The 18630-nt window shown below is 34.0% G+C and overlaps 3 protein-coding genes and 2 long non-coding RNA genes across 9 annotated transcripts; 2 read left to right on the top strand and 3 right to left on the bottom strand.

The window, feature by feature from the left end:
• Positions 1 to 573: 573 nt before the first annotated feature.
• LOC140808288 (uncharacterized) lies at positions 574 to 1575 on the top strand. Of its 2 annotated transcripts, XM_073165368.1 has the most exons (4): positions 574 to 836; positions 1028 to 1087; positions 1175 to 1221; positions 1388 to 1575. In XM_073165368.1, the coding sequence occupies exons 1-4, from the start codon at positions 669 to 671 to the stop codon at positions 1473 to 1475; spliced, it is 363 nt and encodes a 120-aa protein (XP_073021469.1). In that variant the 5' UTR covers positions 574 to 668; the 3' UTR covers positions 1476 to 1575. The 2 variants fall into 2 exon arrangements, with proteins under 2 accessions (XP_073021469.1, XP_073021470.1); XM_073165369.1 differs by lacking the exon at positions 1028 to 1087.
• A 658-nt stretch (positions 1576 to 2233) lies between these two features.
• On the bottom strand, positions 2234 to 5122 carry LOC140808289 (uncharacterized). Its single transcript, XR_012112855.1, has 2 exons — positions 4731 to 5122; positions 2234 to 2539 (listed from the first exon to the last, which is right to left on the bottom strand). It is a non-coding gene; the product is annotated as an uncharacterized lncRNA (long non-coding RNA).
• Positions 5123 to 5571: 449 nt separating this feature from the next.
• LOC140807425 (proteinase inhibitor PSI-1.2) lies at positions 5572 to 6463 on the bottom strand. The gene is made up of 2 exons (XM_073164262.1): positions 6279 to 6463; positions 5572 to 5965 (listed from the first exon to the last, which is right to left on the bottom strand). Exons 1-2 carry the CDS (start codon positions 6325 to 6327, stop codon positions 5778 to 5780), a joined length of 237 nt encoding a protein of 78 aa, XP_073020363.1. The 5' UTR covers positions 6328 to 6463; the 3' UTR covers positions 5572 to 5777.
• Positions 6464 to 7339: 876 nt separating this feature from the next.
• LOC140807426 (uncharacterized) lies at positions 7340 to 10477 on the bottom strand. 4 transcript variants are annotated; one of them, XR_012112698.1, is made up of 3 exons: positions 8764 to 9413; positions 7481 to 8288; positions 7340 to 7354 (listed from the first exon to the last, which is right to left on the bottom strand). It is a non-coding gene; the product is annotated as an uncharacterized lncRNA (long non-coding RNA). The 4 variants fall into 4 exon arrangements; XR_012112697.1 differs by lacking the exon at positions 7340 to 7354 and adding an exon at positions 10448 to 10477 and having other exon boundaries at positions 7497 to 8288; positions 8764 to 9402; XR_012112699.1 differs by lacking the exon at positions 7340 to 7354 and adding an exon at positions 10146 to 10160 and having other exon boundaries at positions 7497 to 8288; positions 8764 to 9324.
• A 2836-nt stretch (positions 10478 to 13313) lies between these two features.
• Positions 13314 to 14789, top strand: LOC140807424 (myb-related protein 330-like). Its single transcript, XM_073164261.1, has 3 exons — positions 13314 to 13623; positions 13731 to 13860; positions 14191 to 14789. Exons 1-3 carry the CDS (start codon positions 13491 to 13493, stop codon positions 14750 to 14752), a joined length of 825 nt encoding a protein of 274 aa, XP_073020362.1. The 5' UTR covers positions 13314 to 13490; the 3' UTR covers positions 14753 to 14789.
• The last annotated feature ends 3841 nt before the right edge of the window (positions 14790 to 18630 follow it).

Genomic DNA, 18630 nt, shown 5'->3' with positions numbered 1-18630 from the left:
TAATGAGTTTATTAATCACAAGACATATATTAATTAATAATTTTGAAAACTGCTTATTACAATTTACAAATTAAACAAGTGCTAATGAGCTTCAATTCTTAATTTTATAATAAAGAATTTTGAAATCTATATCAATAGAAATTTGCTCTCAAAATAGGAAGAGTATGTCTATTGTGAGACGGTCTCACGAATTTATATCTGTGAGACGGGTCATCCCTACCGATATTCACAATCAAAAGTAATACTCTTAGCATAAAAAGTAATAATTTTTCATGGATGACCCAAATAAGAGATATGTCTCACAAAATATGACCCGTGAGACTATCTCACACAAATTTTTGCCAAATAAAAAACGAAATGAAGAAATGAAAGTGATATATCAACTTAAAATTTAAGAAAATAATGATTAAGACCACATCTTTTCTGACATTAACAAGTTGTTTTTTTTTAAATATAATTATTAAAATATAAAATTCACATAACACTAAATATATATATACTAAATACCTCTAAACAATATTTTGTATGATATTATATATTATTATATGTATGTATGTATGTATGTATGTTTCGGTAGTAAAGATATGGATGCCATAGTTTCATTATCCATTCAAAGCTCAAAAATCTCTAAACCAGAAAAAGAACATTAACCCAGAAAAAACGTAACGATGAAGAATTTGTGGTTGATCAGTAGCACTGCCCTCATCACTCAAACATCGATGTTTCGCCAGCCCCACAGTACTGCCATCAGTGAGAAAGTAGGAAAGCAACAAAGTCGAGAAAGAAATATTTTCACACTACATGCAGCAAAATCTGCTGGCTTCTCAAAGATTTCTGTATGTACACGTACGCTTCATACACACACACACACACACACACACACACACACCCACTTTTTCTCAGATTTTTTTCTGGAAATTATCGTTCTTAATTTCGAATTAGAAACCGAGCAATTTGTTGGTAATTGGTATCATATATAAGTGGTTCACGGAGAGATGAGTGAGTATATTTCTCTATGGTGTTTCAGACAGGCACAAAGTGCCAAAAATGTAAAGGGCAAGGTGCGATTGAATGTCCGGGATGCAAGGTTGATGTTTCGCCATATGTTTTGATACTATGATTCTTGGACTGAAGAGGTTGTTCATTGTAATATTTTTTCCAAATTCATCTGCAGGGAACAGGAAAGAACAAAAAGAATGGCAATATATTTGAGAGATGGAAGTAAGTTAGCTCTATATATATATATATATATATATATATATATATATATATATATATATATATATATCCTGATTTGTAGACCAAATAAAATCATGATATTTAATCTGATTAATTGTTCGTGATCTTGATAATCTAATTATATTTCGAGTTCAATTAAATTGTGAAGGTGCTTCGACTGTCAAGGATTTGGGCTCAAGAGTTGTCCCGTTTGCGGCAAAGGAGGATTGACGCCTGAACAACGGGGAGAAAGATGATTAATATAATTCGAAGTAATCATGTACTTTACATTACATATATATGAGACAAAATCATGCAGCCTATTTTTATGCATTTTTACATGCGCCTTCCTGGAAACTTTACTTTCTTGTTATTGAATAGCTTGAAGGAGTAAATAAAAGAGCCGTTTCACCCTGCAGAAAACCAGGAATCCAGAAGGGATTGAGAATTCCGTAACAATATTATGGTTTATTTCATCCTACTCATGTGGACATTGCTCTCATGATAGCACGGATGACCAAGATTTGCCCATATAGAACCCACTTTTTTTTTTTTAAATTGTAAGTGTGGCAAGATCTTACCCGTTGAAATGAAGTGATGGTAGTGTCCACATAGATAGGATCTCATCTATCCAATCTTATTGACTTGACATCTGATGGACAGAAGCTTATTTTACTGCGCCATTTGATTAAGCTTGATTTGATACAAGTCTGGAGGCTCTTTTATCATCATTTACTAGCTTCACGCTTTGCTTTGGATGCACAATTAGGCTGCAACATAAACCGAGGAAGGGCAAGCCATGTAAACCCATCATTGCTTCTAATGCAGTATAACGAGAGACTCGAACTGAGCTTGCTCCTCGCAATCGCTTCCGATCAACAGCGCGCAATGCTATCGAACCATTATTTGGCTCCCCGGGTTTGCGTACAAGCATATCTAAATCAGCTTCACATTAACATGGGCAATCAGCCGACAAATAATGCTTCGAGAGTACACGTGCATCGGTTCATGAGAGTATTATATAATTTTATTATTTCACAAGATTCCACAAATTTATTCATGTGTTCTTATTGGATAAAAGTACAAGGTTATTATAAACCTTAATTCACGACAGAACCTTGCATTTATCACCCACAATACTCCAAGTTCCCATTTGAAAGGTGAAGTACACAGCCCTTTTGCAACTGGCAGCAGTTAACGCAACTAGCATTCCGCACTCTTATCCCATTGCAGATCACGTATTCCACATCTAAGCAGTACAGCTGAGTGCAAACATCCACTCCCATGGCTATGTCACTCATTCCCAACAAAAAAATGCTTACTGTCACCAAAATAAAAAAGTAGAATCGCAGAGACCATCACAAACAAAACGCACACAGTGAAATAATAAGCAATATTTCATGTCACTAAATTGGTAGATAAACGGAATAACGTAGCTTCATAATTTTAGCACATCTCCTAACGAGCTGTTAGAGAAGAGGATTTTGTGTATTTTTTGGTATGATTATGTTGCACGTTATCAACCTTTAATAGCATATTAATAAAAATACGTTTACCCAATGCTATTAGGATTCGTAATCCTAATCCCATTAGTATTCATTTATTATCATTAATTAAAATTTTCCTTCAAAAATTCAAGTTGGCCGATAATTTGCTTGTGTAGTAAGAGAGGATTTTGTGTATTTTTCTTGTATGGTTATGTTGCATGTTACCGACCTTGATAATATATTAATAAAAATACATTTACCGAATGCTATTAGGATTCATAATCCTTGTACCATTAGGATTCCGTTATTATCATTAATTAAAATTATCATCTAGTATATCATTCAAAGTCAATTCCTGATAATACATTATATATATTTATATATGTAAAATTAAATAACAATTTTTCATTTTTTAATCAATTGTTAATTAATTATCAATTTTAGATCCTTTTAGAATATTCTACTGAGAACCATGTACATATATAGTAGTCACAACTACTAACATTATTATTTAATTAGTAGATTCTAAATTTATTAAATAAATAATTGTGAACTTATTATAACCTCTATCGACGATCAGACTGAGCCAATGTATCGAGGGTACGAATCTTGTTCATATAATGAAAATTGAAAATTTTGAAAGACAAAATTTCCATTAATCCAATTTTTGCAGTCATCAGTTTTGTGAACTTATTCACTAAAACAGATAATTTCAATCTCCTCACTTAAATTGTTAAGCTAACTTCTGCAACTTCCATTACATGTAATCAACTTGTAAATTCTTTTATAAGCAATCTGTTTGATCTCCATCAAACTACAGTAACCAAATCCAATTCATTGAATTTGACTATCTCAACGAGGACACAGAATCCAATACTTGTATTATCCCCGATTATTCAAGGATACAAATAGTCGTGGGTTCACCACTATATTATGATTCATAGTAACATTATTCTTATCCGGTCTTATACCATAATTAGACTAATTCTTTTCATCAACTTATTGATCAAGAATGTCAGAACTCAAGTCGGATCGTGATAAGAACGTCTAATACCAGCGGCTCATGATCCCTTTGGTATTACTAATTGGGGGCGCAAGAATTAGGTTATGGTTAGCTTACATACGGTCCTTTCAACTCATATATCCCGATCGAATCTGGAACAATTGGTATATTGAGAGTTGTAAATAAATTCGATAACGATGTGATATATCTTTGAGTAATAATAGTTACATTGAATATGCAACTAGAGAACCATCTTCCCTAAATCATATATCTTACTCTAGTCAGGGATTCTTTATACTATCAACTCATCGGATCACATATGATATCTTCACCCATAAGCAAACAGTGAATCATCGACTACAATGCATTGGCTCCTACGTATTTTGAAACTACACCAAACCTCGTCATCTGATGATGTTCAATAGAGTCGGTAAACAGATCAAAGTGCATGCTAGTACGTAGAGTCTCTACGTTGTCCTGGGTCAAAGGACTAATAGTGTACAACCATAATCACAGACTATTCCACTAGATAAGTGATAACCACTTGGACATTTCGAGAGATAGTTGTTCAGTATATCATCAAATGATCATTTATCTGTAAGAATGGACATCTATATGCATTTACCAAAGAAACATGACGTTTACATCACTAGATGTTAGTCTCAAACTCAAGTGACGTTTATCTTTTTTTAGATGGTTGATTCGACTAGGAACCTGTTTAAAATATACGATACATTTTTTAATGAGTTTCATGATCTCACATTGCGAGAGAGATCTCGTGGTACCTATTGTATATCAAGGGTTTTATGTATGCAGCTTCTATGGATATACAGAGAAAGTAATGTCACAATAGAATAAAACTGTAAAATATTATTAAAATAAAGATTCAAACAAGAAGTTGGCTCGCCTTGAAGCCAAGCAAAAGGAAATCCAAATTAGCTACATGGTATATCTCCAAACAAGCAGTTGATCAGTGCCTGCTCAGATTTTATGATTTAAATATACAGAATAGCATCACTTACCATACAAAAAGAGGACCACAACTCGAGCCTTGTTAGCAGCTGCAGCCATTATTCGTCCCGCGGTTTATGTTTCTAAGGGGCAACCAGAGCTAAAAACAGAACTATTTAAGCAGATTTTTTCAAACGGTACCACTAATGAATTAGCTATCTCTATAGGATAATGCGTACGTAGTTGAAAATCGATGGCCTTAGGCAGCCATATAGTTGAATTCTAGGCAAATGGCTCGTATTATAGAAATTTGAATGGGTTTCTTTCTTTCTTTCTTTTATGACAAGTAAAACTGATTTGTCTTCTGAATTCTGCAATACACACAATCGTCAAATAGCATTAATTAGTCAGTTGATTTACTGCAGGTCTTTGTTAATGCCCTTTCCCTCAGGTCATGCCTGGAAAGTTGAATCACCCACCCGAACAATTTTTATGCAACGTACAGTTATCATCCAATGCGCATGCTTATTGAGCTATTTTGTAAAGTTTTTTTCCATATACAACCGGGGTCGGTAGGATTCTAATTCAATATATCTTGGGACAGTCATTATAATATTCGAATTCAAAATTTTTTTAAATTTATATATTTAGTATTAAATCAATTATATTTATAATTTACTTTTTTATTTTGACAAAAAAACAGATTAAAAATTAAATATATTCATTTACACTTATATTCGACTAACCAGTCTTGACGCTAGGGAGTTCTCTATCCAAAGGAAAAACTGTTTATATGATCTGTTTAATTTAATATGGCAGCTTTCTTGAATCGATCCCCGTTTCCGTGCAAGGAAAATGTCTCTTTGCAGCTGAACTACGGGGAATCAGCCAATAAATCATGCATTCCGAGTATATATAATATAATTTAATAACATGTTCATGTTTTTTTTTTATGTTTTGGTGAATGGATTACAGTTTGGATCTCGAACTCAAGATCTCGTTCCTTATTGAGATGCTAGTGCCGCTAAGCCAAAGTCCGTGGCATTTATTCTTGTGTTGTTTATTACATTGATAAAAGTACAGGGTAAATCATCATTCACAGCAGAAGCTTGCATTTCTCATCCACAATGCACCGAGTTCCCATCTGAGAGGTGAAGTATACAGCCCTTAGGCGCCAGGCAGCAGTTGCATCTTGGCGGATCCACTGTTGTCCCATTGCAAGTCATGTATTCCACATCTAAGCAGTACAGTGGGCACGCCTTCACTTGAATGGCTGCTCCATTCATTCCCAACAGAAAAATGCTTGCTATCACAACATCAAAAAGCACAACAAAAATGTATAATTTAGCAGCTGCAAATGCAAAGAATGAACATCTCTATGTATGACCTTACCATGACAAAATGTTTGTGTTAAAAGTTCGAATTCCTAAGAGGTTAATCCAACAACACTGACAAATATAAGAATATTTGGATTGTTATATGTTAAGCCACAACCCTTGTTCTTGAAGCTGGAAAGAGAAAATATATTCGAAGCTAAACGTTGTTCATCTCCAGACAGACATCAATATGTCGAGTGGATACATAAATTCGACGATTAGATGTGGGATAGATGCACTTACCATACAACAAAAAGATCACAACTTGAACCTTGTTAGCATCTGCAGCCATAATAGTTCCCTTGGTTTCTTGTTTCTGAATAGACAACCAGAGCTAAAAATTGAAATATTTTAAACACATATTTTTCAAATGGCAATTAATCAGCTATCTGTATGGGATGACGTGCAGTCAAAATAGTTGAAAATCGATGGCCTCATGCAGCAATAGTTGAATTCTAGGCAGATGGTTATTTATTCTGCATGCCCAATCGTCAAACCACATCAATTGACGAGTTGAGCCAATGAATCTTGACCAATCAAGTTAACCTTATTAGAGAATGTTGTCCAATATACATTACACAATCTTAAATTTTATAGTCAGCCGAAACGACATAATCAATATTTTATTACACACACATGTGTTCTGCTCCATATATATTTGAAGACAATTGAATACTAAACAGATCACTCATGTCCAAGATTGAACCAAACAATATGCACCAATGGATATTTTGGACCGAAAAATTTAATCGATTTTCTCCCCAGATCATATGAATAAATAAAATCCAAATTTCGATCTTAAAAGGACCCTGCTTGGCATAAGAAGAAGCTAGAGATGCCTGAAGCGCGCCTTACTGCCTTCGGGTGCAGCTTGCGCTCCGTGAAAGGCATGCCCTTCAGCTCGCCTTTCTTCTTAAGGGGTATGCTAGGACACACCTCCTAGGCGGCGGCGCGCCTTTTACAACTATGATGAAGAAGAAAGTTAATGATAGATGTTCATGTGATGATAGCAACAGTAAAAGGAATCATGGGTCCGATTACGGGAGGCTGGTAAATAAAATCATAGGGCAGCTCTACTGCGCCAAAAAATCGTATGTAATGCATCAGTGTGTAACGGAAGTAAATAGAAAAGTTTGCGCAACTCAGTTTTCGACCGAGCAACATCATTTTGAACTGCAACGTGTGGAATGGTAATTGTTTGGCTCTCATCTCTGTATTATATATAGCGTGGCCACAGTCCACAGATATACTTCCAATCTGCCGACCCTTTGTCGCCAGTACATATATCAGATAATATGATTCCAAGAATTTAATGCAGCCTTAAACCACCAAAAAGGAAGAAACCACGATGTAAGATTATGCAAGGGCGCAAAGAAACCATTCTAACGTCCGAAATGCATTTGATAAAATCGAACTTCAATAATTGTTTCATTATCTATACTTACCAACAATGCCATATACCTTGGCAACAAAATTTAACCCTCCAATGGCACGATTACCCTCAGCAATCCTTTGGAGCAAGCTCTTTACTTCTCGAGGAGGGCAAACCACAGAGTCTTCACTAATATTCAAATCCGAGGATTTCATTCTCTTGAAACTATCCAAGAGAAAGGATCTTTCAACTGATAACTGAATGAATTAAAATCGATTTGAAGGGAACTACTGCAACAGTTTCGTTTAGGCAGAAAATTACGCCTTTACAAATTTACTTCTTCCCGCCATTTTTGCTCCTCCTTCCAAGCTGTCAACTAAATCGTCAGCAAGGAGAACAGTGTCTGTAAATCGTATTTCCACTCACTCACAACGTTATATTAAAAGAAATTAAAAGTTATTTTTTATTAGTAAATATAGTATAAATAAGTATATATTTTTAATTAATGTTAAAAAATAATATTTCCTTCTATATTTTGATAAAATGATATTTGATTGATATCTCGAACTCGAAATCTTGTTTGTTATCAAAATCGTAGTGCCACAAGATCGTCGTGACATTTATTCATGTGTTCTTGTTATTACATCGATAAAAGTACAGGGTACATCTTCATGCACAAGCTTGCATTTCTTATCCACAATACTCCGAGTTCCCATCTGAAAAGTGAAGCGTACAGCCTTTAGGCGCCAGGCAGCAGTTGGTGCAACTAGGCCGATTCACTGTTGTCCCATTGCAAGTCATGTATTCCACATCTAAGCAGTACAGAGGGCACGCATTCACTCGAATGACTGCTCCATTCATTCCCAACAGAAAAATGCTTGCTACCACCATAATAAAAAACCACAACAATATAATTTTAGCAGCTGCAACATGCAAATAATGAACATGACAAACAAAACCTATTCAGCGAAACTGGTAGCCGTAAGTACTCGGAGAAATTAAATCACAAGCTATTGGTAGATGACCAAATAATTATAGCTTCATATATCTTGAACACATATCATAAAAAGGGGGGAACGTAAGCGTGTAATATAACATCTGAGATGGGCATATGTATATTTGTATGGCCTTACTATGATGTAAAATACTAGTGTTAAAAGTTTGAATTCCCAAGAGATTTAATCCACAACACTTAAATATAAGAATATTTGGATTTTTATTTACCCACAACCCTTGTTCTTGAAGCAGGAAAGAGGATGTATAGTCAAAGCTAAACGTCGTTCTTCTCCCAACAAACATCAGTAGTGCTGCTGAGATAAATTCGATGATCAGATATGGGATAGCTACACTACTTACCATACAACAAAAAGACCACAACTTGAACTTTGTTAGCATCTGCAGCCATAATTGTTCCCTTGGTTTCTTGTTTCTGAGTAGACAGCCAGAACTAAAAAAATGAAATATTTTAAACACATTTTGTTCACATGGCAAGTAATCAGCTATCTCTATAGGATGACGTGCAGTCAAGATGGTTCAAAATCGATGGCCTCAAGCCGCAATAGTTGAATTCTAGGCAGATGGGGCCGGTTATTATTCTGCATACCCAATTGTCAAACCACGTTAATTGACGAGTTGATCCAATGAATCTTGACCAATCAAGTTAACCTTATTAGAAACAATGTTGTTCAATGTACATTACACAATCTTTTAGATTTTATGATCAGCCGAAACGACATAATAAATATTTTGAATACACGCACTGAATCTTGGCTATCGGCATGTCGACCATGTTTAGGTTGCAGTACAAATCAAGTTTCCACGAGTTGCATAAATTTTACAGCCTTGTGGAGCAAAGCAGCAGTTGCAGGGGGGACTTGAGTTTCTTGGAACACTAGGAGGGGCAAGTCATATAAGTCCCTCTGATATTGAGGCAGTAAAATGGGCAGATTTTTGCTTCTGCGCGCTTCACAGTGTTGCATCCCATTACCAGAATTGCTGCAGATCACAAATTTCGAATTTATAAGTAATATAACAACATATATATATATATATATACACTTATTTCAAAGTAGAATTAATTAACCAAATAATTGCCTTCAAAATGATGCCATTTTCTTCCCATTTACGGGCCAGGGGGCAAAGAATCTACCCGAGCTGGACTGGAACAAAAAGATATAATAAAACCTGATCAGCAGGCAATGAAAGGACAGTGATGGGGACTGTGGTATACCACAAAAACGAAGAGTGAGGAAGAGATATTTAGAGGAGGTTCGGTTAAGATTAGAATTTGGACCTAACTCAATCCAAAAACTAGTTCAAGGGGAGAGGATTGTCCAACCTCATATATACAACTCAAAGGTTATTTATCTAACCGATGTGGGACAATTAACACACATCTCTCACGTCCAGGAATGAACATCCAACCGATGTGGGATAATTAACACACTTATCTCACAGGGACAATTAACACCCCTCTCAGGTCCAGAAATGAACATCCAACCGATGTGGGATAATTAACACACTTATCTCACGTCCAGGAATGAACACCGATGTGGGACAATTAACACACCTCTCTTATGCTCAGAGACAGTCCAACACATAACGGTGGAGCCCGGGCTCTGATGTCATCTTAAGATTAGAACTTGGACCTAACTCAACCCCAAAAGCTAGCTTAAGGGGGGAGGATTGTCCAACCCTTATATACAACTCCAAAGTTATTTATCCAACCGATGTGAGACAATTAACACATTCTTCCTCAACGTTCAATGATGCTTGAGTTCTGAACTTTACAGGGCTTGCATGATCTATAACCAGCAAACGAAGGAAAACTAATGTAGAAATTTAAAGACTCGATAATCTTTGTATAAATTGCAGAAAAATCCCGATATTAACTTAAAGTTGCTAAAACATCCTTTACTGGAAATTTTAGGCAATTTTAGTATAATATTGAAATTATTTTTACGTATTACCCTTTGTTTTTAGAGGGCTTACATTTCGAGATTGAATAGGATATCAGTAGAGAAGTCAACTGGAAACGTACCCATTCGAGATGCTAAATTTGCTACAGAGCTATCAGAATTTTTTTTTTTACATCTTTTTGTGCATTTATACAAATTTTTTCATGTGATGTTTTTTATTAATCTTATATAAATTTTCAGGCATTCATATTATAAAATAAATTAATTTTGATACAAAATATTCAAAATGTAATCATAATTATATAAATGCATTGTCAATGGTTTGAGTATCAAATTTTAGATAATTAAAAATATAATTGTGCATAGAGTAAGGATATTGTCATTTTACTAAAAATTAAGCTTGGAAGTAATTTTTCTTAAAACACTCAAATTTTAGCTTTTATTAACTTTAGACTTTTTATTTTCAAACAATTCGTACTTTTGCTTCTCACACACTTCAAATAATTTCTAGAAAATCACTTCAAAATAAGCAAAAGATCTCTCAAACACTCTCTTAATATAATTTAAAGCGATGATGTGCGGACCAATGCAAGTGCAACTCAAGAAAATGAATTCGACAACAACTATATATTTCGCATAAATCATGCTTTTATAAAATCATTAACCAAATTGTTACAAAGATCCTCGTCATGTGTCGTTGTCACACGATTCAATTTGTCGATCTATCAATATGTACACTTCAGAAATAATTGCATTCAGTTCAAGTGATGGTTCCTAGATGTCGAAACGGCCCATCGGGACAGGCCTAACTCGCTTTAACAGCTATACCTGGAGGTTGGAATTTAATCTATTCCAATTGTATTTACTATTTAGATTCCTCCTAGTATAAATAAAAAAGAAAGAAGATGGGCTCATAATTTGGCTACACAGTTTCCACCAAGCCTATAATCTGAATGGGCTCAAAATCAATTATTTGGATAGGGAAATCTTGATGCTTTTGGATACTATATATATAAATAATATAACATATCCTTAATAATTATTGCGAGTCTTCCAACTTGAATGATCTTGGTCAGATCGCTTATGTATGTTCATTTAATGTTGAATGTAATTGCAATTATTTAAAACCTATAAAATTTCATAAAGCCTGTCACGATATTTACGGATAAAATTAAATTATATGATATCATTTACATATATATATAATATATATATATAATTTTGTTATGTTGCCCACCAATGAGTGACATATACCGATTAGATGTGATAAAAAATATCAAAATTTTATATTCAATAAGTTATTGACATCTCATTTATGAGCATAAAGTTGGACACGGTTGGTTGACTACGTAACATAACTATGTGTGTGTGCACGCACGCGCATTCTGACCAATACAAACATTTTTCAACAACAGAGATTAGGCAAAAACTTGTGTGAAACGGTCTCACGGGTCGAATTCGTGAGACACATCTCTTATTTGGATTATCCATGAAAAAGTATAAATTTTTATGCTAAGAGTATTACTTTTTATTGTAAATATGGGTCGGATTGACCCGTCTCACAGATTAGTATCTGTGAGACGGTCTCATATGAGACCCACTCCAAAGATTAATCTTGATTTCAACCATGTGAGCTTTACAGCATTAAACTGACTCATACATCAAATAAATAGATTGGGTGCAATAACATTTTCGTCATTAATAGAGTAGATAAACCAACCATATGGCAGTTGTATAATAACAATCGACCTTTATAATGAAAACGTGAGTTGCACATATTTGTTCATCTGAATTCATAAGTTTTTGACTTCCAACAAAACCAGATTACAAGGAGTAAGTTTTTTTAACTGTTGATCAATGAAGTGATACTTCGAGAAGAATAGTAAAAAAAAAATTGATTGAAAAAGTGATATATAAGAGCTCAACAATCTAGAAATAAGTTAATGAGATTCAATGAGTATTATGTGTTAAAGAATAAGATTTAAATTTAATTCAACATCAAAAAAATAGTTTAACAGAAGGTTATCTAAATCCATATATAGAAATTTTAAAGAGTTAATTCAAGTAACGTGAGATATTTAACACATATCTTTCACACTCAAGAATGAACAAATGGAGCGTGAAGTTTACAATATAATATCGGGTGGCTCACATGGCAGTCTAACATATAAAAGTCACTTTGGACTCTGATATCACGTTAAGATTGAGAATTTGACCGAATTTATCCCAAAAACCAGCTCAATGAGTAATGATTGTCCACGTTTATATATTCAACTCACAACTTCTTAATTCAGCCGACGTGAGATATCTAACATAAAATTGTTGCTACACATCCAACGTTATTGTTTAAAATATGTAGGATTGCATGACCGGTGTTGAGCGGTTAATGGGTTTAACATATCCATCCTTGTTAATAACAAATTTATATTATGTATCATATTATAATTTTAATTCACAATTAATATCAACGTCTCTTATTGCTTAATTATTATTAAAGTGTTATGATTTGATATAATTTGATGAATTTATTATTTTTGAACTTTCTAATTATATATTTGCTTGTACTAATTGGAGTTGCGGGTCTAGTCTAATTGGATTTGTGGACGGAACGGGTCCAAGTCAACTTTTTTCTTAACGGGGAGAGTCATTAGATTGACCAAATCCCTACACGATCTAGTTTATCCTCTGATATGCTCAGCCTCTGCTAAATGTTTTGGCCGGTTCAACTCAATCGAACCGCCCAACGGGATACTTTACACTGAAATATATGTGTATATATAAATTTATACTTTATACTGAAATGTAATATGTGTGTGTGTGTATATATATATATATATATATATATATATAAAATAAAAAAAGGGCCTATTCATGTGTTAAAAGTGTACCAACCTACCAAATCCCCACCTCATCCACTAAATACTTGTCGTTCTCACCAACTTGGTCAAACTCCCTTTCACCTCCCTAGCTACTTACAAAATACAAGTTACTCTTCTATTTTCAAGTCTCGTCATCATCAGCCAATATATATACGCATCTTCCCCACTTTTCCCATTATTCGTAACCTCTCCCGTTCAACCAACCATCGGCACTTGCGAGAAATCAACAGAAAATTAAGGGTGTTCTTCATATTTCTGAGAGAATAAAGCAAACGCTTCCAAATAGATGGGACGCTCCCCTTGCTGTGAAAAAGCTCACACCAACAAAGGTGCTTGGACTAAAGAAGAAGACCAGCGCCTTATTAATTACATACGCGCTCATGGTGAAGGATGCTGGCGTTCACTCCCCAAAGCTGCAGGTACCATATAATCCCTCCACCCGCGTGTGTATCGAGATTTTGTGAGGGATTTTCTTGTTTCTTGAATTTGAAGTTCTGAGTATTTTATGGTTTGAGTGTATGTACAGGACTTCTCAGGTGTGGTAAGAGCTGCAGATTGAGATGGATTAATTATTTGAGGCCTGATTTGAAGAGAGGCAATTTTAGTGATGAAGAAGATGAGATCATTATCAGACTTCACAGTTTGCTGGGAAATAAGTATGCATGCCTTCCATTTTCGTATTAATCTTTGTTTGGATTATTAAAGATTTTGGTTTTTGGTTAGACTGGATAGGTAATTCTATTACTATTAGCAATAAAAGGGAAATCTTGGTTTAGTTTATAAAAAGGAAATAAATATTGTATTTATCCATGGTTGACAGCTATGAAAGTGAAATTGGAAAACAGAGTAATAAATTCAAGAATCAATCAAGATTTATTAAATAACGGGGTCACGAAATTTCTTGTCTTGGTTGGTTAAATGAAGGATTTTAATACTTCTGTGATTTCTAACATTGAAGATGGGCTATTTGTGATCTCTTTCAACAGATGGTCTTTGATTGCTGGAAGGCTACCTGGAAGGACAGATAATGAAATCAAGAATTACTGGAACACACACATCAAACGCAAACTTATTGGCAGTGGCATCGACCCTCAAACCCACCGTCCACTCTATTCCACCACCACGACCGCCGCCGCCTCCAGCACTTGCCTAGACTTCAGAAAATCCGCTCCAACGAATGAAAATATCGTTTACAAGCCAGTGACAGACAACTCGTCATCCGGCGATGACACCAGATGCAACAGCAGCACGACAGAGGAGTCTCAGCCTCCGCCGCCGCCACTCCCACTTCAGGAGGAGGAAACCACCGCAGTTGCACTGGACCTCGAACTGTCCATAGGACTTTTTCCTTCTCGGTCCAACTATAGAAAGAATGATTCTTTCAACTTATCATCAGCCGAGTTCAAGGCTTTCTACGACTTCCTGCGACCACCGGCGAGTTCGGCTGCGGTGGTGACGCAAGCCATGTGCTTGTGCTGGCAGTTGGGGTTTCAGAAGGGTCAGTCGTGTAGTAATTGTCAATCTTATGGGTTAGACAGACCTCGCTGACGCTCTCAATCAATTTGTACATGTTTAGATTTAGAAATTAATGCCCTTTTTATATTTTAAAATCACTGTTTTTTCACACTTTATCGAGTTCATGTACTTAGGATGTTTAATATATCTTTACTAAAAAAAGGATATTTAATTTCGTCTACTAAGTATAGGGGAATTACCTCTGTTTCGTCGTTATGTAGATGGGTATACAGGTTTAACTATTGCATTTTTTAAATAAAAGTGAAAATATTTTTCACGGGTCGATCAAAAATTTGTCTCATAAAATTGATCAATGACACTGTTTTACATATTATCAGTATTCATCATCTGCTCCGCATTATTCTGAATTTAGGCAAACATAAAATTAGTTGGGTGTTCGTTCTAACTAATCTGACCAGAAATCAAGTTAAGTTGATATTGTATAGATCTCGATCATAACTAGTTGATATTCTAATTTGTCTGATCGAGTCGAATGAGATACATAGGAAACTTCAGCATTCGGCCTCATCGAGCATATGCAATTTACTTGCGAAATTATATTATTATACCAATATTTGATCAATCTTTATTTTGTGATTCACGTCACGAATTTTTTTATGAAAAAAAGGCGGTGCGAAAGATTTTCTGGTTCAGTCCATCCGTTTTGAAAACAATTCATGCAAAATTAGTACCAACACACTAGATTAAATAAAATAGGAAAAGTCTATTAATTTGATTTATTTAAATCTTTACAGGCACACATTTGGTCCCAACATTCCACCTAACTTACAAGATGACATAATTACGGTTTTGTTTATGCCACCAAATAGTATTATTATTGTCGTGTGTTGAGTGGATAAATCATGATCATGATCATTCATTCAACTGTGATATATAATATGAGTGGTTATGATTCATTACTTAACACATTTTGTTGCACCATATGCCGAACGATAAAGTACAGTAACTTCGTAAAAACTAATTAACTAAATGGTGAATAAAATACAGTAGAGCAAAGTTTAAAGTAAACTAAACCCGAGATCTGTACGAAATACAGTATCCTTAAAACATATTCGTCACCTCCTGTATGTGCTTCGAGGATATTTTTGCATGTCTGTTTCTCAGAATACAACGGAGCAATCAGCAGTGACTTAGCACGAGACACTACTACGACGAACTGAAAACGTACATTCGCTTTATTACCAAAATTTAACGGAGGCCAAATGGAAAGTTAACAATATGAAATACAAGAGACTACTTGAAAGAGATAAGATTTTCATATGTTTGAAATGAGGAAATGAACACATTATTTATAAGCCCCAAAATGCACACTAAGAGTCATGCAAGATTAATTAACACAATTAATCTTCCAATTAACTCAAGAATATGAAGAGCCAAAAGTCTTCAATTAACTCAAGAATGTGGAGAGCCAAAAGACACTCTCACATTCATGAGACATAATTTTTATTCAAACTCTAAAATTGATTCAAATTTCTAACATATTTGTCATGTACAGAGTGGATGAGAGCAATTTCATATAAGTAGTATCTGTAAAGTCCATATTTACAGGTCTTGAAATCAATTATTTTTATTACATAATCTTTTACTACAATAGTGAAGATTCTTTACACGTATGAGGAATAAAATTTCTCCAGGACATATGATTTGGCTAATCACATGGCTTACGGATTTAATTATTAAACGGTCGGTTACAGACCTATATTAAAACGCCGTTAATCTTGACAAAATAGAAGCAAATTATGTAATATATTAATATATAATTATAACACTAATCTAGTCTGTCAGCAGATATATAACAAAAATTCAAAGACGATTAATATAATTAAAAAAGTTGGGTCGCTTGTGAGACGGTCTCACGAATCTTTATCTGTGAGACGGGTCAACCCTATCGATATTCACAATAAAAAGTAATACTTTTAGCATAAAAAATATTACTTTTTCATGGATGACCTAAGTAAGAGATCCGTCTCACAAAATACAACTCGTGAAATCGTCTCACACAAGTTTTTGTCATAAATAAATTAAACCGTCGATCATGATTTTAACTGAGAATTGCTACATTTTTACATCAAAATAATTCTCTACCACTTCATGTGATTTTTCTATACTACACATGAAGTGTTTCACACATAATATAGTTCAATTTTAGTTATGAACGAGAGATTTACACGATTAAATGATATTGAAATACAAAGAGAATTAGTATCGGTGAAAATAACAGAACTCGTTAATTTGAAGTAGCGTAACGTGATTTCACATCTTTGTCATTTATTTAATCAACTGATTGGTTTTAAATTTTAAATTATGTTATTATTGTCTTCATTGACTTTTGAAATCTTACTCTAAAATAAATGGGCAAAAACTTGTGTGAGACGGTCTCACGGGTCGAATTTGTGAGACGGATCTCTTATTTGGGTAATCCATGAAAAATATATTTTTTTTATACTTAGAATATTACTTTTTATTGTGAATATGGGTAGGGTTGACCCGTCTCACATATTAGCATCCGTGAAACGATCTCATATGAGACTCACTCAAATAAATATTACTGTCTCTTTGACAGAATATAATATATACGGCCATGCCTCATGCCCAAGGCGGCTCCGTATTAACGGCAATTATGTTTAATTTATTAGTAATTATTTAATAATTTTTATCATCAATTTTATAAATTATTAAACCAATATGTGAGAAGACTCAATGATATATAATATATGACCTTATAATATTTTTGGTCCCGTAAAATGAGCGATGTTGGACCAATGCACCTGTTACAACTATTGTCTATGAAATAAAAATATTTATATTTTATAGAATTATATAATTGGATTATTCTGGTGAATCAAATCTAAGATTTCCCAAAATCAGTTATCGATTAAAAAATTTTGATCCTAAAAATCTGATCCAAAGGAATAATGTTTCCAATTAGGCATCAGGAATTTCCAATCTTGAAGTTTGTAGGGTTTTCATAGGGCTAATAGTCGTCAAATTATTTTACTAAGATCATATATGTTTGGTAAAATTCTAGCTGAGAAAAAGAATCAACTGAATTTTATATCATAATAAAAAAAATTGGTAAATAAAAATTGTGAGATGGTTTTACGTATTGATGATCTATGATCATCTTCAACCCAATTCAATTATAAAAATAATTTTTTATGATGAAATTATTAGTTTTCACTTTATATATATATATATATATATATATATATATATATGAAAATATTTGAATATGGAATTAAGTTCTTGTGCTCGTGCTCCACAAAAAATGGCGCATATTCCTCTGCATATATATATACACCCATATACGCACTCAACAATAGAAAATATATACTTGCTTAATATGTCTATATATATATATATATATATATATATATATATATATATATAGTTTTGATATACTGCACACCTATCGTGTAAATCTATGTGAGCACCGATGAAGTATCACTCACCCATTGATATGATGCACACCTATATGTATATATATTGTATTGGATTATGCATTCCTGAAGATTCCATTAATTCAAGTAAGTATTTGAAATATATATTTTGTATTAACTATAATTATATTTAATTTGTGCGGATATATATGTATTATTTTCACACATACGTCACGTGTCCCTGCCTGCATCGGAATCGGGCAATTGCTGTAGCTAATATACATTTCTCAAAAACAATCGAGAATAGTTAATTTTTCAGGACCACTTGCACATTCGGGGTTTTTAATGAAAAATGAAGATAAGAGAAAGGGATATATGAAGAACACGTGAGCATGTTAGGCTGGTAGGTAACCGAACCTTAATAGTGCATGTTTTTGGTAATATTTTAACAATAAAACAAAAAGGGCAGGGGAAATAATACGGTTGGGTAGTTAAAAAGTGGGTGGGGGA

Source organism: Primulina eburnea, chromosome 12 (assembly GCF_022965805.1).
Source record: "Primulina eburnea isolate SZY01 chromosome 12, ASM2296580v1, whole genome shotgun sequence".
Taxonomy (NCBI): domain Eukaryota; kingdom Viridiplantae; phylum Streptophyta; class Magnoliopsida; order Lamiales; family Gesneriaceae; genus Primulina; species Primulina eburnea.
Note: the sequence above shows the minus strand (reverse complement) of the source record. Positions and strands in the feature narration are given on the sequence as shown.